Below are 22,080 nucleotides of genomic sequence, written 5' to 3'. Positions count from 1 at the left end.
AAGTAAACTGTTTAATGATTTGCAGATACTTTGGGGACTCTTAGTAGAAAAATGTAAATTTCTCTCAACTTTGGCTTTTCACAGCTAAAGTCAGTAAGCTGTGTGCAGAGATGAAGCTACAAGTTTTCCGAGTTGCTTTTTCTCTTAAAATGTGCCATGTGTCTGTCTGTCTTTCTGCCTTAAAAAAAGAAAAGAGGAAGGGTGAAAGGAGTGCAAAAGGACCGTAGACCAGCCAGGCACTCGGTGGGATAAAAAGTCTGTAGGCCAATTTCTAAAATGCCATTTTAACTCCTTGTTGCATGTGTTTCTATAGGAGGTCAGTGGCATTTTGTGTTTCTAAAATAGTTCTTAAATACTACAGACATGAGCTTATATTATTACAGTTAGTTGACTAACTGCTTCGTAAAAACTTCCCGATAAAAACCAAGGAGGGGGAGAGAGGACTCAGCTCCTGGGGAGGAAGTCCTGAGGCAACAGCGACTGGTAGCCAAGTACGGGCTGCTGGTGCCTGCTTTCTGCTGGGCGCTGGGCTATTTGCCACGCACTGGCCACCCAAAGAGCAGCAGACCTCCATATGCACAGCTGATGGTTTCTTCTGCAGCAGTCTCTGTACCTAAAGCACTTGCTGAAAAGAAAAGCTGAAACACATGATATTAGTCATTTGCCATTTGTGTTTCGAGTTTCAGAGCTTCATTCAAAGGAAGAGAGATCAAATTCCAGTCAGCTGAAAGAGAACTGGATGCAGATGCTAATGCATTTTGGTTTGTCACTTGTTGCTCTGCAGTTTTCCCTGAAAGAGTTTAAAATAAAAATATCTCCCTGATTTGCCTCAGTAACTTCTGTCCTGATTTCAGTGATGCAAGGTGGGGGGAAAAAAAACACTAGAAGATGAAAATTAAAGATAATCTGAGGAGAAGAGAAGAACTATAATGCCAAAATGGAAGAAATATTTGCTGTCAGCGCTAAGTCTAGGACTGTCTGCATGACAGTATGGGTTTAGTCTTTTTTTTGAGTAATTGAATTTGAAAAAATATAATTGAACTTGTCAGTTTGTTGCCAGCATCATAAATTTCACAAAAGAGCAAAGAAGTATTGTTGCCCCTTTAAAATGAAAATATTAAAGAAGGCCATTGCCTGCTTATTGTTTTCCTAGATTTTTTTTTTTTTGCAATGAAAGTAGCTGCACTGCTCCTTACTACCGCAAAAGAAAGTGGAGATCCATGTAGCAGTTCTAAAGTTCATTAATTTTTGTAAAAGAGGGAGGCTTCATAACAGCAGTTTCTAAGCTGGATGGTACAATCTGGATCATACTAGTTACCAACTGCAATCTAGACAGGCACGGTTCTCCTGGGAGAGTAGGAAGGAATTTCATTCACTCAGTGCAGGTTGACTAAAGGATTCTTCCTAGAGGAGATAGAAATTAATTGTGAACTGCAACCTGCAAATGGTAAAATTCCTGGCGAGGGGTGCAAGGGGACACAATCTTTTATATTTGTGTGAGCCACAGTCAGTAAAAGGGGAAAATGAAAAATAAATAAAGCAGGGAAGAAAGAAGACTTATCTGCTCCAAAAAAATACTTTCTTTACAAAAGCACCTTCTAGCATTGCAAATCTGAAGCTGGAGAAAGAAAGAAAATGAGCTTGTTCATACAGCTCATTTTGATGTGCATGCTTTCAGTGCTTTGAGATGAGGCAGTTGGGAGCATGCTGTGTGGGTTTCATTCTGGGTTTTTTTTTTTAAATTCCATTTGCTGAAGTGTTTTTACTCATCAGTGATTCTAATATGTCTTGCTCCATTTGTTTCAGCAGCATCTACCTAAGCTAAACTCTTACATTCGCTTTCTCACCATTTGGGAAGGCAGATTTTTAGTTCATTAATGATTTGAAACTGACAGCCTCACAGCATCAAATGTCAGGATTCCAATTTTTACAGAAATATAAATGTCTTAAAGCGTGCAAATTAAGACACATAGGTTTCTCTCCTGCCCAGCACATCAAGCATATTGGTAGAAAAAAGGCTCTCCACTCCCCTCTCTGCACATATTTTGAAATTTTAAGAACTTGTCAAAATAGCAAGTTACAAAGCTTTAGAGTCTGAATTCACCTGCTGGTAGAACAGGTTTAACTGTGGAGAATAGTGATGTAAAAAGCAATATGTGCGCTCTTCTGCTCTCCAGGCTACCCAGAGTTTTAATGAAAATGGTGTTTCACTGTTCATATTCATTCTTGTTTTTGTTCCTACCCCCTTTTCCGTCCAAGAAGTTAAAACAAAAATTTTGCATTGCCTATTTTACCTACTTATTTCTTTGACCGTTACTTGAGATAGCACATATTTCTCTGGTGACTTGTGCAACGCTAATGAAGATATTCTTCATCTGTGGTCTGTAGACCGCTGGTGGTCTGCTAAACACCTGGTAGTTTTAATGCATGGATAGCTGGATGGGACATTTGGTGCTGGCTCATGTCATTTCTTAATGGAGCTCAACAGCTGGAAACAAGAACTAAAGTAATTTTCCATTTAAGCAGTTCTGAAATCACTGAAGAGATGTTTTGTGGTTTCAAATGGGAAGTTAGGAATCTGTGAAACAGTCTCTCTAATTAGATGTCTTCCCCACTATGAAGGTTTGAGACTCTCCTTTTAATGCAAAATATAAATTACATGAATGTGGAGGATATCAACAGTTACAGCTCAGTATAAACATCAATATCATCGCTGAGGGAGCAGTGTGTATTCATACACTGAAATACTGAAATATTGTGCGTCTGAAGACATCTTAAATCTGTAGCACTTTCACAGAGAAAGTCAGAGACGGTTAAAGCCTTTTCAGACTACAGTCTCTCTAATTAGATGTCTTCCCCACTATGAAGGTTTGAGACTCTCCTTTTAATGCAAAATATAAATTACATGAATGTGGGAGATATCAACAGTTACAGCTCAGTATAAACATCAATATCATCGCTGAGGGAGCAGTGTGTACATACACTGAAATACTGAAATATTGTGCGTCTGAAGACATCTTAAATCTGTAGCACTTTCACAGAAAGTCAGGGAGACATCTTAAATCTGTAGCACTTTCACAGAGAAAGTCAGAGACGGTTAAAGCCTTTTCAGACTGCTTGACAGAGTTGAATTTATTCAGGAGGTTGGTAAGTTGTTCTGAGCACTTCACTGATAGTGTTGTGGTAGACGTAGTCCATCTTACAGGTCAGAAAAAGTTTGAGATGGCTAAACAGGAAATGCAAATGTATATTTCTGTACTGTGGATTTGTCTTTTTCATTGCGGTTGCTGACTGTCAATCCAGTGTCTGCTTTTTATAATCTTTTAGACTCATAGTGGGTTTCTCTGCTTCTGTGGGAACTACAAAAGATCGCCCAGGAAAGCAGACATATATGCCGTAAAGCATTTTCTCCATTGAAAATCTCTGTAGTGGCTTACAAACCAGAGGATTTAAATTAACCTGTAAGAGTTACTGCTTTATAATTTTGAAGACTTTTCTAATTATTTTCTCCGTATATCTTTGTTCTCCCTATGGTTTTGTTTTCTTTTTAACTGAAAAACTTAAAGTTTGTTTGATAATGTTTGGGGGGAGAGAGGAGTTGGAATAATCCTTTGACGTTTCCCTTGTGTTATCACTTTGTTTTTATGTCACCTTGCTTTATTTAGATTTACTTTCCAAAGTGTACTGCATCCAATATTCCATTTCCATATGTTAAAGGATGAGATTTCCAGGGAATTGGAAGATCCTGAGACATCTGTAGTTCAGAGCAGAATTGTGCCTGGGCTGGTATCGTGCCTCCAAACAGAGGTCAATACTGGAAGCAAGGGAAGAGTGTGGGAACAGGGTAAACATACAGAGAAATTCCCGCAGTGAGTCTTCACGGCCTCTAGTCATTTCAAACCTTGTGTTTAATAACCCTAATGGATTTTTTTCCCTCATCAAATCAGGTAGTCACGTTTTCATTGCGCGTAACATGTTAGCATCTGTAACTCCTGTGAGAGTTCCACTCAGCTGGATCACATGCTGTGGGAAGGAGTTACCTCCCTTTGTTTGTTCTGAATGTGGTACCTGCTAATTTAATCTGATAGCCCTTAATTTTTATTACTGGAAGAGGTAATAAGTGAGTCCTCCCTAACTACCTTCTCAATGCCCCTCCTGATTTTTATAGACTTGTGTTAAATTACCTGTGTGTATCTTTTTGTCCAGGATGAGGAATCTGTTCCATTCTTGGTGACTTTCTGTCTTTTCCAGTTCCTTTAGGGACTGAGGTGGGTTATGTGTGAGGGGGAAAGGAGGTGAGAGTGGCACACAATGATCTAGGTGTTGGGTGGATTTATACAGGATTTTGAGAGTGCTTTCCATTGCTCTTTATTCCTTTCCGAAGTATTAACAGCTATGTGTTTCAAAGCCCATAATTTCTGTCTAAAGATAGCATTTTTTTCCTCCAAATGTGTAATTTTACTTCTCTCTGAACTGAATTTCTCTTTCCTCTTTTCTGGATCATCTGTGAGCATGTGGAAAACAAAAGCCTTGATCTAGATCCCTGAGGGACTCCACTGGTCACCATGATGAAATCCTGCCTTTTGTTTCCTGTCTTTTAATCGGTTACTTAACCAAGTTAATCTTTTTAAAACAGGGTGAACAGTAAACTCTTTTTAATCTGCATCTCACTTTTAGTTTTTAGTGTGCACTTAGGTAACAATTCCAATCTTCTTCAGGAGCCAGGACCGGCAACTTTTTTATTTGTGTGTTTTAATGAAAATTGCTGTGATTTGGCCATGCTAGTACTCAACATTTCTTCACCGTCTGTAGACTAAAAGGCATTATTAGGACATGACCTTTCTTATCCTAAAGGAGAATTCCAGATGAATTGCATGCTAAAAGGGCTGTTTACCTCCAGTGACAGAAGGGAAGCCTGCAGTGACTGGCCCGTATGTACACATCTGGCTCATAGATGATCTTTAAGTGAAATGAACTCCATCTTGAATAACTACTTCAGAATGACAACATACTGTCGTTTTACATCTCCGTGACAAAACCAGCTGAATGCCATTGTACTGAGAAGTATAAGCAGATCACATGTAAAATGTGATAGACTCACATGTAGTTATAACACAGCAGAAGCGAGGGTCTGTATGAAACCCTAAATTTTAAGATTTCCTAGCTTTTGAACAGCTAAGTAAGAAATCATGCTTAATGATCATTAAAACAATAAGTAACTGTGACTAACATATTAAATAGATCAAGTTTGATTAATACAAGATAAAAACAATAATACAAGATAAGTTTAATTGCAGCACCTAGTGCTTTCTCCTAAAAAAATAGACACACCCAGAAAATCTACCAAAGAAGTTACTACTCTGATCTTTGTTTCTTACTCATTCTCCGTTTTTCTTTTAAAGAACTTTTTCCAGGAGAAAATAGATGTTTAATTGTTGTTATCAAATAAAATGTGAAGGAGTAACAAACTCTGAGCCATCAAGGAATGTGGACATACATTGATTAAATCATCCTGGTCTTCCTTTCTCCCTCCCCTTTCTGCTGTATGTAATCCTTCAGAGTGGTATGCCAAAGGTAGTACAGGCTTGCCATTTTGTCTTTATTTTGCCTTGAACATTCAGAACACATAAATCACTCCTTTTCTGTCACAGTAAGTGATTTTATAGGTCTTCTCTGTATGTGATTTCCAAGTACTTTTTGACCTAATTAAGCAGTAACTTCTTTCATTACATATTTCAGAAGTTAAAGTTATTTTGAAAAATTAAACAGTTTTTAATCAAAGCAAATGTGACTATTCCTTAAGTATTCAAAGCATTTGTTCTTAGGCTTGATGTAGTTTAAGCAGTTTAACTGATGAGAAGAGGCAATTTTGCCTCTATTTTCAACTATAAAAAAGAAGTATATCTGAAGAATAAGCATCTGTGATGAATCAGAAAACAAAGCTCCAGCAAAATCATGTTTTGTTCTAAAATTTCTCTTGTTTGGGGACCTCTGTGCCGTTTCCTTTGCTTTGTTTACTTTCCCACTTGCTTGTCTGCTTGGATTCCAGTGCCATGACAGTGTATGACACATACAGCAGTTGTAAGATGCTCTGACATTGAGTACTCTATTTCTAGGGCACCAAGTGAACTGAGTGTGGTGTAATGTAATCACAACCTGTTTACCACTCTCTGGAATGAGAATTAGAGTATTGTAGTAGGATTTAGACTGACATGCTATTTTTGTCCCCCTCTTTTTTTCTTTTGCATTCAAGAAGTAACTTTTGTATTTGGTAAAAATGTATCAGTTTCTGTGTGAACCCTAGAAAACATTTTTCCCCTAGTACCTTTAGTTTTTCCACATATGCATCCTAATTCCAAAAGCCTTTAACGTTCAAGCAGGATATACCTGTTGACTACTTGAATGTTGCTTTCCTCTAAAGCAGTGCTGGCGTAGTAGCCAGTTCCTGGAGGACTGATGTTCATGAACAGTTACAGGGCCTCCACCTCTTCACTGTTCACTTCAGAGAACTTGTCTGCTTTGTCCAAACTCGTCATGCTGATGGCTGAAATGATGTTAATTTTCAAGGAGATCCAATGGGATGAAGGCATTGCTCTCTTGCTTTGTAAGACCAGGATTTTATTTGGAGGGACATCTTTTATTTAGAGATTTGTTGATTTTGTCTAGACAGAGAGAATTAAGGTGCCAGCAGTTCATATGCCTTTTGCAGCACCTAAATACAGGGTTTTGCAACCTTGCTGTAGAAGGGTAAAACCTTTCACAGGTAAAATCTTTTGCAAAAGAAAAAAAGGATTTATTTCTTTACAAAGATATGCTGTAATTTGGAAGGCCTGTGTTCATCCGAGTCCAAGAGTCATTTAGTACAGACATCAGCTGGAAAACTGCACTTAAGTCTGCTGGAATATGGACTACATGTGAAAATGCGTTATTTTCAGATTGTCCAGTAGAAGGTAAAACAGCTTGACTATGTGCAAAGAAACTATGATAGGAAATTTAAAAATACTTTAATTGCTTTGTTGTCTGCATTCTGTGAAGTATTTGCCAAACATCCCACTAAAAAAGTTCTGTGGGTGTGCCACATCGGATCCTGTGGTCAGGGTGCCCATTCTTTATGGAAGTATCCTCTGGTATGTAGAGCTGAGTACTTGAGTGTCATTCGTATTTAGTCTTTTGAATGATGTAAAGGCCAGTACTACTGCAATCTTTCCTTGGGTTGCCCTGAGCATGGTCAAAATGTGATATGCTGGGCCCAGGAATTATTAAAGCATACTGTGAGATGCTCACCATGCTTTCTCGATGAGCTTAAGCTGGTATAAATGAGCGCTGCAACTGAAAGTTGCACCTTATCCCTATGACCATAAATTTTCCTGCCACAGTTCTACCCAAATGTTTGTGCAGCTGTTTAGTGAAGCAGATAACATTAAAACTCTCTTTTGTTCTTCCTTCCCCTCTGCAGTACTTTTTAACATGGACCAATTCCCTCCTCTCCCCTTGCAGACGTGCTAACGTCACGGCAGAGGGGAGGAGTGGCGGCAGGAATCCGTGGCCAAGGGTGGCTCCCCGGGGACGTGGCCACCTTTGGTGGGTGGGCTTGGGCAGCGACCGGGCTGTTCCCTCTCTCTTGCTCACAGCAAGTGAATTATGGGACACCTGTGAGACACCAATTATGAGGCATCCTGTCTCTCTGCTCATAGTCAGAGTAAACTAGGAGCAGGAGAATAAAAAGGATTTTGTTTGCCTGTGCTTGCGACAGTCTGGGTGTAATTGAGGAGTTGATGAGCACTTGTTTCCTGTCCCGTTCATTCACCTAACCTAGTTTTAAGGAAATTACCCTGCGTTGTGGCTGGAATGTCCTCATAGATGATGTCAGTAGAAATGTGTGCAGCTTGGGTGACTGGGGCTCTCTATATTATCTGGGCGTGCATTGGGCAGATGTACCTATCTAGTTGGTATTAAAAAATACTCATAATTATAGTTCAGGAGCATATGGATGGTATTTCTACCAAAGCACAGCTGGGTAGAAAGTAAGTACGGAGGAAGAAGCTATTTTAGATGACTGAGGCAATCAAATGTGCAGGTAGGTGCTTAATCACACTTTCCCTAAAGAATTTTTGTTTTCTCTAGAAAGGTTTCTTAAAATTCCCATTACCCTCTTTGAAGTGCCATTGGTGACCCTTTAGGAAAACTCTTAACTCTGTTCTTTTGGGAAACCCCAGGACAGCAATACTTGATCATGCTGTCACAGAAAGTACTTTATGTGGAATTGAATGTTGGTATCGTGGGAAAAACTGAAATCCTGGACATTTCTCTTACTTCGCCTCTGACAGAGTAAGGGCATTTTGACATCTGAAAGCCTTTGGGGTTTTTATATTTGGGCTCTTTCAATTTTCTTTTTTTTAATTTAAGGTAGTCCAGGTAGGATGGATAAAGGACTTGATGATGTTCCTTAAGCACTTGAAGCATATTAGAAAAAAAGAAATTAATTCGGCTCCCCCCTCACAACACCAGCATTATACATAGTCAGTGAGAATCTTGTTTATGCTTCTGTTGATCCAGAGCTGGAAGAATCTAGTGACCATTTCTGCTTCTTTGTGAAAAAATGTTCTCAGTTACAAAATGGACTGTCAGAAATACATTAAAGAATACAGCTTTTATATTGTCACTAATAGTGGCCTTGGATTTGCATGAAAACCTGTAGATAAAAAAATTCTCATGCATATGAACAGCATTCAAAAATAGTAGCTGAATGTTAAAAGGAAGTATTGTGGTCAAAGAAACACAGTGCATTTTTTTCCTAACCTAATCACTGAGGTTTTCTGAAATTCTAAAAGTTCTCAAGGTACGTAACTGTCTTTTCCTCCCCTGTATAAAACGTCAGTGCATATTGTTATATTTTCACTATTCAAACTGACAAACAGTGTTAAGCTTAAAAACATTAGTGTTTCCAGCTCATACAGCCCATTTTTATGAATTCTTTAATGTCTGATGTATTCCTTAAGAGTATCTTCATGGAGTTATATTTCAAGTAGCAGTTCCAAAATATTTTATCTAGGGTAAAGACCTCAATACACTTTCCAGAATAAATACTGATGCTGAGTAAATCTTTTTTCTCTTATTCCTGAGTAAATAAGCTGTTGCTTGGAGAAGCCTATATTTGTTAAAGGAGAGTCAAAGGATAAGTATGTTCCTTTAGTGCAAAGAAGTATAACAAAATCTTCTGTATGGACCTAGCTGGTGCAGAAGTGACAATTCAATTTGAATTTTCAGATCAAATGTTCTAGAGACACAAGACCTGAATAACAAAAGTAAATAGACAAGTCAGTTCTCAACAACAACAGAAAACCCTGAATAACAATTTTTAAATATCCTGAAGGAGGAAACTTGACCACAGGTCTACTTTCCTTCCTCTCGTCAGGGTTGAATAGTTGTAGGGAAGGGCCGGAGTGCCCTCAAGTGAGAAAAACTCACTTGTATACTGCCCATTACGTGCTCTGCTTCTCTTGTGTTGTTCTCTGCTGTTGCAGGGATTGCAGTTGAGCCAAAATACATAAATGAAAGGAAATGAGACTGTTTAGATTGTACCGTGACCTCATTCATGTGACTTTGTGTTCCACCTCAACCACTTTTGTAATCGTTGTTAATTCAGTATCAGAGGAAATTGGTCTGCAGTTATAGGGATTTGCAGTGTACCGAACTGCCATCAAGGCCTCTTCTGCTAACAGAACCTGTTATTTATTGCTAGACTGTCCTTCCATTGGCTTCATAAAACCAAGCGTTAAGACTGGCAGGTTGCTGCTAAATCTGTCTCATCCCTCTGAATATCTGTATATCAAATCATGGTGGTTATTCATGCTTTTATCAGCTGGTTCTGCAGCAAGAGGGCACTTCATCCCCTTTCATCTTTAGGATTCACTTGTCAGGCGATTAGGGGGATCTGTGTCTGACAGCTAAATAATCTAATTATACTCGCCTTGCAGAAATAGTGGGATCAAGATTCTGCCTGTTTTGTTGATATGTTCTGTTGTGTGTTGGAAGTCAACCTAGGCTTGGAGTTAGGAAATAGGAACTCTGTTTCCACCACATGTTTCTTGTGTGACAGGGCTAAGCAAGTCAGAGCGATATCTGCAGAGTAATGTAAGTGGAACAAGGCTGACTGCCACCATCTAGGAATGAGATTTATGCTAATCAGCATACTGGAGGAGGATAGAGGGAAACTGAAATGGTACTCTTCAGGAGTGTCTCTGAACCACCAGGCTAGACATACAAAGGCAGAGGGGCATATGCTACCCTTTTTGCTGGTGCTGAAACCATTCTGCAGCCAAGAATTCAAGATACACAGGCGAGAGAGAAAATGCAGAACTTCAGTTGTCTTTGCAGCCTGGCAATTAGGACACTGCTGGAAGGGCGTCATTATGGGCGTTCTGGTTCATGCTACATGTGGCTTTTTATTGCAAACGTTATTGACAAAATGATAGAGTTAGGTAACTGGAGAGAGAGTTTTCATGCTGGGAGATGTCAGGGGATACTGGCAGGGTTGAGGATCCTGCTTTTGGATTTGGAGTGTCTAAATTCCCAAAAAGTCCTTCAAGTTCTAAATCTTGTTTTGTGCCTGTGTCCCAAAGGGGTAAGATCTGCTTGCCTCTTGGGAATATTGAGCCTGATAGGTAGGAATGAATCAGGTAAAAGACTAAGTAATGTGAAAGCTGGAGTTGTGTATCAGTATTTTGCAGCATAGATCAATGTGTCCAGAAGGGCTTGGAGGACATTTTTTTCTGAATTGACCTTCTTCTTATGTAAAGGAAGAACAGAGGAGGACAAAGAATTATATTGAAATCTTCAGTTCAACCCCATTAGAGTGTCCTTTGCTCCCATGTTGCCTTTTTTAGAAGTGAAGGAGATTTTGATAAATTATGCTGGGCCTTCCACTGGAGAAGAGACCAAAATACCCTATAGTAACTAGTTCCTGAGGAGAAAAGTCTCTGTCAGGGAGATGTGTGTTGGATCAGCAAGAATTTAAGTTGGGCTTGCTCGGTTCTCCTAGCCACTAGTAAATTTGGTAGATATTTGACCTATATGGGAGTATGAGTGATGTAGAACAGTTGGAGAGTCAGAAGGAAAGTTTCTGGCTCATATTGGAGGAGATGTGTCCGTCTCCCATTTCTCTTTTCTTGTCAGAAAAATTGGTAACTGTGATAATATTACTTGATCTGGGACTCCCAGCACACAGATCTTAACTATACTTGAGGTTTTATCCTGTTAAAGCAGAACCGTCAGACTTAACAGATCATAGAGGATTCAGTGTGTCTTAGAGTGAGGAAAGTTTATCTTGCATGTTTCCTAATGAACAAATGAGTACTATATTAAATTTCATGGAGATGTTTTCGAAAAGTGGTAACAACTGTTTTCCATGTAAATGCATGGATCAGTATAGACCAATTGTAAACATAAATAAATCACAATTTAAAAAAAATCTCCTTTAGTACCATTTTACAGGAAGAGTAAAACATCTTGGCAGCACAGGTCCACCTGAAACCAGATTTGCATGGCTTATCCATTTTTTTTCTTTTTTCCTGTCAGTGATGCTTATGTCACCCCTATAAATCCTTGGGTGCAGTCCCCTTACAATTAAAGAATACCAGTTCCACTTGTCTTCTCCTCTCGCTATCCCACAACAAATTCAGGTGTCCCTCCTCACTAGAGTGGGTTCTGCGCAACCCTTGTTTAAATTATTTGAATTACAACTTTCTATATCCTCCTAGTAGATACAAACATTCCTTCTTCTCCTTATCACAGAATTCTGGGACAACTTTGCTCGTTCCGCAATAAATGATCTTTGGATCTTGTAGGTCACTGATCTTTCAGCACATTCCATGTGCTACGCCGAGTTTTGCGCTGCTCTTCATCCACCAGTAGACCTGTCAGGAGTCCAGTTTCTCGTTTCTTTGCTCAGGCTATTTCTATGTGTGCAAAAAGAGTCATGTCTTCAGCCACCTTGCTCCCTGGGCTTTTTACCTTCTCTCCTGAACAAATTGCAACTCATGCAAAGACTGCTTTCCGACCTGTCTCTAGCTCCCAACAAAAGAACAGCCTTGTTTGGATGGTATTCTCTTTTCTGTTCCCAAGGAGTCTGTTGGTTCCCCATGCTGATTTATCACCTGCACAGGCATTCTTTCTGAACGAGCAGATGAATGAATGTTTTCAAGTATTGCACTTGCATCTGCTTCTATAAATTAAGAAATTACATTGCATTACATTGCATTGTGTATCCCCTTCCCGCTGGGATACACTAGTTTCTTCCTCTTTGCCCATGATTCTTTTGCTGCGATTTTTAGCTTGTTAAATTTAAGCTTGTTGTGGGTTTATCTGGGTTTTGGTTTCATGGCATAAGATCAATGATTCATGTACGATAAAGCAATTACCAAATGCTTTCCTTTAATTAATTGTTCTTGAATAACAATTTCATCTTTAAAAAAAGAAAAACTCCCCTAAATTAAAGTTTTTGGGTATTCCTTTAGTAAGTACTCCTTTCTGAATTAAATATCAGTACAGTTTAGAGTATGTGCTCTCATCATTTTCCAAACCATTTTATGAGGCAGAACCATGAGTACAGGTTTGATCATGAATGAGCATGTGCTGAGATGTGCAGCTATCTTGAACTGCACTGTTTGCCTCTGAATGAAAAGCTGTCTTCCCAGTCTTGCTTTCAGCTTGAAGGCATTCTGTGCTTTTATCTGTGTGAATGCCTGCTAGCTTCAGACTCTTCATTATATCTCGTCCAGCACAATTTTCAGTGCTTTCCAGCTAGATCTCAAGAGTCAGCTCTTCATCCTCATCCTTCTTGACTTTAAGCTTAAAGGTGCTATATATCATAGCATATATAGCATATATATATCATGCTTAAAACAGCCAGGTCATGCTCTTTTCTTAGTTTTGCCCTCTCCTGATTTGCAGGAGTCTGTCATCTCCTGTTTTTCTGTTACCTCCCTAATAGCTGCTTCAGATAATGCTTCTCATCTCTCATTCCCACCTCAGCAAAGAAGTTGGGAGATTCTGTAGAGTTTTGTTGTTGATCTCTCTTCCCCCAGCAGTTCACAAGCTCTGGGTTGTAAGTAGAGTTGCAACGTCATCAGAAGGTCAGTTATTTCTGCTGCCACCTGCAAGTTAAGTTGCAACAGGCCACTTTTGGGTATTGCAATTCATAGTTTGTCTTACTTGTCAACATAAATTTGATGACTGTCTTGTGTACAACTCTCAAAACTGCCTCTCTTCCAGAGGTGCTGTTTTTGCCAGCCTAAAATCCCTGTGTGTGTATTTTACTCCTTTTCATAGATAAATTTTGACACACACAGTGTACAAAATGACTAATATGGAGCCCTTCATATTCTTTATAGACCTTGAAATTTTTCAACTACTTAAAGTGCTGTACTCCTGTTGCTTCTCATATTGACCAAGAGGTCCTCAGTGCCTTCAAGACTAAATCCTAGCTCTCTTGTCTCTTAGCTTTTACTCAGAAGGTCACTGGAGTATGGAGGAGGTTTTGTGGTGTTTATGCATACGTTACCAGAAAAGGAGATTGAACTACAGCTGTACTACAGCTAGTAGTACAGCTAAGTACTCATATCTATGTAAATAAGTAATAGTTACACTTATGTCCTCAACTACACATGGCTGGGATTTTAAAGGTAGGCAACTTTCTTGATAGGGAGAAGAGCTGAGTGAGAGAGGGGATAGCATGCGTATAGTGATTGGTGCAGATACATAAAGATGAATATCACCAATTTTATTTTATTTTGTTGGAGGCAGATAATGTTTGTTTATTCTTTCAGCTTACCTATCTGAGGCTGATTGTTGCTTATTGTGGTACTCCTCTGTAAATTAGCTATTTTTGCTCAAAATAAACAACTATGGGAACCATTTAAAGAGATGTTGTCAACTTAAAAATCACACTCAGTCTAGAATGACTGAAATGAATAGTCCTTGTACGGACAGAAGTCAAGGGTTTTTTTCCCCCCACTATTCTTTTTCAGTCCACAAGTGAAGCTTCTGTGAGTCTTCCCTGAAACCGTGTGAAGGAGTTAATGTTAAAAAATTTTAGTAAACACTTCTTTAAAGGGAAAATTTGAGGATCACATTTTTATGAATTATAATTTAAAAAAAAAGTAACAAAAACCCCACAGACAAACCTAAGTATAGTTTAATTTGCCTCTGTTTCTTTACTGTCCTTTTTCTACTCCTATATTTTGTATTTCCATTACAATTTTTTATGTTATCCAACTTCGAACTGAACCTGCAAATTTTAAAGGAGAATATTTTTTTTTTTTCAGAGTGTTGGGAAGAAATTACCTCCAGCCACAGCAACTCAGGAGCCAACAAAAATAGAAGTGGACAGCAGAACAAAAAGTAGGTTTCATAGTTTTTTCTTCTTTGCACTTTGTGCTATTAAGCCTCTTAAAAGCAAGCTGAACGCTTTTCTCTGGTTTTGGCTAAAAGAGTGTCCTGCACATATGAAAAGCGAGCATGCAGATAGATGTATTTAAGATAAACTTTGAGTAGGCGGTACATAGACAGAATGCTTTGTTTCACAGAATCCTCTGAATTTTTTTTTGCTCTGATAATCCTACCTCAAGTTTTCTGCTACCAAAAATCAAATTAAATGGCATGATCAGCTTTCAGCCTTGAGGGTACTTTGGAATTAATCAGAGTTGAATAAGATCCAACTCCAGGCTGTAACTTGTAGGTCGGTCATAGAAAAATATCTCTGGTTGTGAGTGTCCTTGCTTTTTTCCTCTTCTTTCTTCATGTAGCAGAAATAATCTGTGTGGGTGGTATAGTTTGTATGGAAAATGAACAGTGCCTAACAGCTTCAGTTCTGTTTTCATCATTTCAATGCTTAGTAAACAAAAAGCAATAGTTAAATCTTTTAGACAGGTCTCAGTGCTGTTCTAGGGAGGCATATGTAACTAGTTTACCAAATAACTTACATATATATTCCCCACCTTTTGATTTTATTTATATAAAGTTACAACTAAACGTTATGGATACTGGTAGAAAAGAATAAGAAGGAAGAGAACATAGCCATACCTTAGAAAAAAAAATTAGTATAACATAAAGTGTTGAGTTTTTAAGTCTCGCACAGTCTTTCTCCTTCCCTGATGTGTTTATCCTTTTAGGTAGTTAGCAGATAGCATTTTGTCTCAGAACTGAAACACATACAGACATAGGAAGGCAAGCATCTGGAGCAACAGAACAGCGGCTGTCTGAGAGAAGTGTATGGTTACAACCTGGTTTGCCACATGTTTTCAGCTCAGAGTTACAAAAGCAGCTTAAAACAGCTTTTAGTGACTTGTTGTCCATTAGCTGCACCACACTAATTGACTTGCTGCATCCTCTTATCTTGTTCCCCTTGTGAAACCAGGCTGTTAATGGGAGGGACTGCAAGAACTCAATTGCCCTGAGGAAGTGCGAACTCGAAATACTGAAAAATGTGCAAACTGGTAATGTAGAGCAGGGCTCTTGAACCAACGTGGTTTGGAATTACCTTTCCTAACCTGCAGGCTTGAGCAGGTTAAGCTGACCTGAGTGCAGGTGCCATCAGAAGGGGTGGTCCCATGGCCTTTCCCACCTGCAGCACTAACCCTTGTGTGGTAAGCCAGGCTGGGAGACAGCCGCCTCTTTCCACATCAGCTCATACTTCTGACAGCTGAAACTGCTCACTAAATCGCATCCCAGGGTACTGAGGTTTCATACCTTTACCACTTATAAACGAATGTGGAAACCTTCTGAACAATGGTTAGAGAACTGTACCTTCTACAGTGACACATTGAGCTCTGGCTGACAGAGACGCTTCTCCATCAACACTTTTGGGCTCTGGTTGGTTCTTTCACCTTTTTGTTATTTCCCTTGGACATGCCTTTTTGGTCAGAAAATCCCTCTTCTTCTGTTGCCATTTTCACCATGGTTGTGTGCAAACATCATTCAACATCCCTTTTGCCAGAACTGGTGAGTAGGGTGGGCTACTTATTTGTACGGTATCTTTGCATGTTCTATGAATTCTACCTAAACTTTATTATTTAGGATATTTTATCTTTCCTGGAATCTCTGGGGCCTCAGTAGAATTTTTGGCATCTCTGTTCTTGCTTGGGAAAGAGAAGGCCATGTATAGGAAGGTCTGGTATAATGTAATGATATATAATTGTCTTAGCCTCAAATGGCATCACAGGAGATGCTTTTCAATCAGTTGAAGTTGTCCTTCATTTAAATTGAAAAACCTTTCAGTGAAAATGAAACATACTTCAGTCTGGTTTGGTTTTTGATATAGGCGGAGGAATAATTTTTTCATAATATAGTTAATGCCTGATAGTCAGATGTGAGGAGTATGATCAGAGTCTGGCACAGTACTATGATTTATCTAGTATTTGTCATTTCTCCAAAATCTAATTTTTGCTTTCTCCTAAAAACCTACCACAAACAAGCTTGAAAAAGCATTGAATCCAAGGAAGTTTGCAGTCTCAGAAAACTGGTGAATGTCCTAATTGCAGTGTTCAGCATAAAAGTATTATTCCACCTTGGACCTCAGCTACGTTCACTTTTGGCTGGGATGGTAGTGTCCCAGTCTTCCTTGGAGTCTTTAGTTGCTGAACAAAACAGATGCTGTGCCATTCTCCAAAGAAACAGCAGGAAACAGAAGATGCATAGATTCAGCTCAGTATGGAAGGGGACTTTTGGATATGTGATTTAGATTCCCTGGGGATTACTGCTGGACATGTATGCTGCAAGCAAGAGAGAGATTACGTTGGTAGAGGAATAATATAATTTTTCATCTTCCACCTGTTTCTTTCCATGACCGATGCTGTTATTCCTTAGTCTCAACTGGATAAAAAATGCAGTTGCACTGTGAAAGAGCTTGCTGAGAGAGGAAATGGAGAGCAGTAGCATCTTCCCTCTCTGCCCAAAGGGGCTTCAGCATGGAGTGATGGTTGCTGACTCTTCCCACATCTTGATTTGAGTCTGCTTTTTTCCTGTAGCTTTTCTGATGCCATAGGGCAGTGATTTGCAGCAAAGCACCTGGTGTGCTTACCATTTGCTCTTAGTACACGCAAGATGGCCTGAGTTCTGCAATGGGATGAGTTGGCCTGAGCAAGAGACAGAGCAGTATGTTCTATAGGTGCATCTCCCAACAATATGCTATGTAAATCTCCCTAAAAAGTGGGCTTAAGATTTTGGGGGATAAACAGATGACTGTTCAGGGCCAAAGAGAACTTTTTGCTCGAAGGGAGAGCACAGTGAAAGCACAAATCCTTACATAGCTTGAGTGGTCCCTTGGAAAACATCATTAACCTTTCAGGAATGAAAGAATGCATCTTTGAAGAGAGGAGGGGAGAGTTGTGTGGTTTAGGTTTGTGGGTGCCTAGACTCAGGGGAATTACTCTGCTGTTGAATTTCCATCTCTCTTACCTAACTGGGATGGCACATGTATCTGTGTGTGTTTATAATTGTATCTCTGGGGTGAGATTTTTTTTTTCCCTATGAAGTAGCTTGCTTTTAGTTTAAGTGGCTTGCGGTGAAAAGGCTATGTTGTAGAAAATATGTATACATTTTTAAATAGGTCTTTTGGATTCTAAAATTCAGCAAAGCAAAAACATCCACAATGACTGAGAGCGCTATTGCAGATTACTGAAATTGCAAAAATGGAGTATAAATAAGCAGACAACACAGCAAAGGCAGTAAGTCACAGAATGCATTGACCATGGCACTTAATTTGATTGCTCCACTCACTATTTACAATTTGTGTTAACCTATTGCATAATAGGAATACCAAAATCCTAGCAAGCAACTAATCTTTTTGCATGGTGGTAGAAGGTATTAAGGAGCAGCTGAATCTGGATTAATGGGGCCCTAATTAGTTCTGTTTCTTTTTTTTGTTTGATGAGGTGGTGTTTTGACAGTTTGCATCTCGTGAAGTTCTGTGAAAATATTTATTAGTGCAATCTATTTATGAGTCTTGAGTGTAGCAATTAATAGTAAAACCAAATTCTGCTGAATGTAGTGTTTGGATTTTTTTCTTCTGGCTTGTTTTTGGTAACACTGATGTAATTTTTCACTAGATTTTGTACATTTTATTCCATTTCAGAAACATTTTATAAGCAATAGTTAAAGAGAGGAAGCTTAAGCTCAAGGAATACTACTTTAATAGTAGTATTGCACCAGGGGAGGTTTAGATTGGATGTGAGGAAAAATTTCTTTACTGAAAGAGTGGTTAAACATTGGAACAGGCTGCCCAGGGAAGTGGTTGAGTCCCCATCCCTGGAGGTATTTAAAAGACGAGTAGATGAGGCGCTTAGGGACATGGTTTAGTGGGTGGTGGTGTTGGGTCGATGGCTGGACTCGATGATCTTAGAGGTCTTTTCCAACCTCAATGATTCTATGATTCTATGATTTAATGCTGCTTGTTTTCTTACTTAGTATTACTGTTTATGTCCATCTTTATTGATGTATGATTTAGACTTCATCAAGGGGGAAATATTTAAGCCTCAAAAATCAACTAATCAGGTTTGTTGTTTGTTTTACTAAAAAAATTAAAAATCAATTTCTGAAAAGTTAGAAGGGTGAATCCAGCCCAGTGGTTAGGTTGAGATGGAGGAAATCTTGCCATGGGGTGGAACAGTTCTAGCCTTACAACAAGGAAGCAGCAGCAGAGGTAAGAGGAGGAAATTGTGTCATCCTGGCCTAAGAGGAAAAGCGAATTCCAGAGTCACTGTTCCCTGTGAAATTTAAGCCTGAAGGTATGTTGTCTGTGGACTGCTGTCTTAAACATCACAGCTCATCCTAAGAGTCTGGCAGGAGAACAAATAGAAGAGTCATGCTTGTATAGTGAAGAGGGTTCACTGATACAGTAAATGGAGTTTGCTCAGTTCTGGTTTGAACAGTATAATATTTAACCAGTCTCTCAAAATACAAACAAATGAATTTACCTGCTACAGTACTGCAGGATCCCAAGTCATATAGAAGGTCTATACATTGACATCAGTGCTTTGCACTGCAATTGTAAATACATATCAAGCTACTGAATTCTGTGGGTGAAATACAGTGCTTGCAATGGCCTAGGTAATGAAGCAGCTGTATTCTGTAGGAGTGCTATCTCTTGCTATTGTTCTCCCTCTTTGAGGCAATGATTTTTGGGGGGACTTGAGACTGTATCAAATAGGTCACTTTTTGAATTTGGGACAGACTGTGGGACATAAGGTGCTGAACAGAGATGCACGTTAACTACTCCCATAAAACATCCAGTTCTTTTTAGAGGATAGCCCCTTTGTAGTGTTTAGGATGGTCTTAAGACTTTTTCAATGAAGTGTGTGCCGCGACAGACCACTTGTGATAAATATCTAGTTCTTTGCTGCTGCTTATTCTTCCAACTTCTGAGCTACGAGGACGATGCTGGGAAGGGGAATTGCATGTCACCCTGGGCCCTTGGGGTCTGTCAGAGAAGCTTGCAATGGCTTTGTTTTTCCTTCCAAAGGACGGGACTAGGAGGGACGTGGGCAGAGAAGATGCTTATTGTTGTGTCGTCATTGTACCTAGTTGGAACAATACAGTTGAAAAATCACAGGATGTAGCCAAGGGTACATATTTTCAAATGGGATTATACCTAGCCCAAGCCCCCTCAGTTCAGAATGTGTCGGGCCAGAAGCTGAACATCCTGCATCAGATCCAGCCTGTTGGAGTTGTAAGATATGCTGTAACGTTTATCTGCTCACTCAGTTCCCTGAGAAATGCTCATTGCCTATGGCAGGTTGTTCTCCTTTGCTTGGGAGAAGCTGTGAGTTTGCAGGGAGAGACTCTGTGGTCTGACAGAGTGAATTATTTTTGAATTAATAAATGAGGACTGAAAAGCTCATGAATATAATTTTTTCTCCTCCCTTACTGTTTCCAAGTTGTCTTCTGTTGGGGGTTTACTAGCAGGTGTATTTTTAAAATGTCTTCAGGTCAGAGGAAAAAAGAGGCTTCTGGAAGAACCATCTGTGACGTATAAACCCAGCCTTGGATGTCAAATGTAAAAATGAGATTTATCATCTACAGTTGAGGGATGCTTAATATCGGTATCTTAGTTTGAAGCTTTAATTTGGCTTAAGTCTATTTACCAGGCTTGTAATAGGATATATTATTTTGACCGTTAGTTTTTTGGTGTTTTTTTTTTCACTTGGAAAACCCCCAAATTCAGCAAGTTCCAGTTGGTCTCTACAGTGCTGTGTCTGAAATTAGTATTTCCTTTTATCTTTTCTTCCTTCCTATCTAAACAGAACTGTTGAAATTAAGTGCTTCTACGTCCTCTTGCTGCATTGTGCTCTGCTGAGTAAGGACAATTTTAGTACTGAAGTGACATAACCTATTAGATTCTTCTCTGCTTTTATTAATCTGATTTTAAAGGTTCATATTATTTGGAGTCCTGTTGGCTTTGCTTTTACTTACTTAAATCATGTTGGTCTACCATTCCCTTAGGAGAAGTTTGAAAGCTGACTTTGTCTAGTCACTTATATTGTTCCAAACCCATCCATGTTGTTGAGACCTAGCTCTGTTGCAGCGTGATCCACAGGGCCCTTGTTAGGCAGAGGACTGTATTGATTTAGTGTATATGTCAGTGCGAATCGCACTCAAGGAGTCCAGACTTCTACTGTACATAAACCATGAATTTTTTCCACAGCTGTGCCTTCACCCGGTGTTCTTGTGCCAGCCTTCAGAGCACGGGGCGGCCATGAGCTTCCCCCAGCTCCCTCTTGTGCCTCTCACAAGATTGCCTCTTGGCTTTTCATGAACTGCATCAGCATTGGCTGAGCTTAAGATCTGTTTTTTGACAATTTTCTCTAGTTTAATTCCTTGTTTCTCTGCTATCTGGATATTAAAAAAAAAAAAAAGGTAGGAGTAAGGTGGGGAAGGTGGACAGGTCATGGGAGAACAGAGTTCTTAAAATCAAAACTAGAAGGCGAAGATGCATAGCCATTTGCTATGTGTGAAAGACTGAGTTCTTTGGTTAAAGTCTTGCTGCTTTGGACAGCCACTTACTGTGAGATCCACATTGACACATACTTTTAGAGGAAAAGCTTAAAAAAAAAGAAGAAAGAGAGCACTTACTTTCCTGATTATCAACTGACTTTTTCAGATCCTGAAACCACAACCTTCTCTCCACTCTTGTCTGTTGGGGTCTTCATCTTGAAGGATGATTCAAATTTATAGTCTTCAAATAGCAAGGGGGAGCTGAGGGAGGATTGCCTGTTATAGGACTCAGGAGACATGAGTCCCCTGGAGACACTTGCTGTTCAAAGCATTCTTTAACTTGAAACACATGAGATTCATCCACGCCTTGGGCGAGAGCTGCACCACTGGCATCCTTTCAGAATAGTACCATTACTGTGGTATAGTGGCTGTTCTTCTCTGTTGATTACCTGTGCGTTGTGCTTGGCTTCCCATCTAATCTTGAGATTATACAGTGTGTAGATTATATAGTGAATGGAGGAACAACTTATGTACTTGAGAATGGATTCTCAGGAATGATCTTCCTTGGGCCCAAGTGGTGTTTGCCTCTGAGAACCCAGCCTGGCTTCTGTTCTGTATCCCAAAAAAGAGGTGCTAAGCCTGTTTCCAGTAACCAGAGACTTCCCTGAGTACACAGCACTCAGCTTCTTTAGTACAGTATTCCATCTACATCATCTCTGTACTAATTCTCTGAATCTTTTATCTAGCAAAGCTGTTTTTCAGGATGCGGATACTCTCAGAATAGGAAAAAAAACCAACCATGATTACTTAAGGGAGCTGTCCTGGTTTCGGCAGGGATAGAGTTAATTTCCTTCCTAGTAGCTGGTACAGTGCTGGGTTTTGGAATTAGGATGAGAATAGAACATTGATAACACACCCATGTTTTAGTTGTTGCTAAGTAGTGCTTACACTAGTCAAGGACTTTTCAGCTTCCCATGCTCTGCCGACTGAGAAGGCTGGAGGTGCACAAGAAGCTGGGAGGGGGCACAGCCAGGACAGCTGACCCAAACTGGCCCAAGGGACATTCCATACCATGTGACGTCATGCTCAGTA

General features: G+C 39.5%; 1 protein-coding gene across 1 annotated transcript in view; it reads left to right on the top strand.

Annotated features, from left to right (window-relative positions):
* SH3KBP1 (SH3 domain containing kinase binding protein 1) overlaps positions 1 to 22,080 on the top strand; it is a 161,388-nt gene that overhangs the window by 77,840 nt on the left and 61,468 nt on the right. Inside the window, exon 5 of the mRNA XM_009276889.2 lies at positions 14,325 to 14,400. Within this exon, the coding sequence (XP_009275164.1) occupies positions 14,325 to 14,400 (76 nt within the window). The remainder of the gene's footprint in view (positions 1 to 14,324; positions 14,401 to 22,080) is intronic.

Source organism: Aptenodytes forsteri, unplaced genomic scaffold (genome assembly GCF_000699145.1).
Source record: "Aptenodytes forsteri isolate BGI_AS27 unplaced genomic scaffold, ASM69914v1 Scaffold273, whole genome shotgun sequence".
In the NCBI taxonomy this organism is placed as follows: Eukaryota; Metazoa; Chordata; class Aves; order Sphenisciformes; family Spheniscidae; genus Aptenodytes; species Aptenodytes forsteri.
The sequence above is the reverse complement of the archived record's forward strand: the minus strand, read 5'-3'. Positions and strand labels throughout refer to the sequence as shown.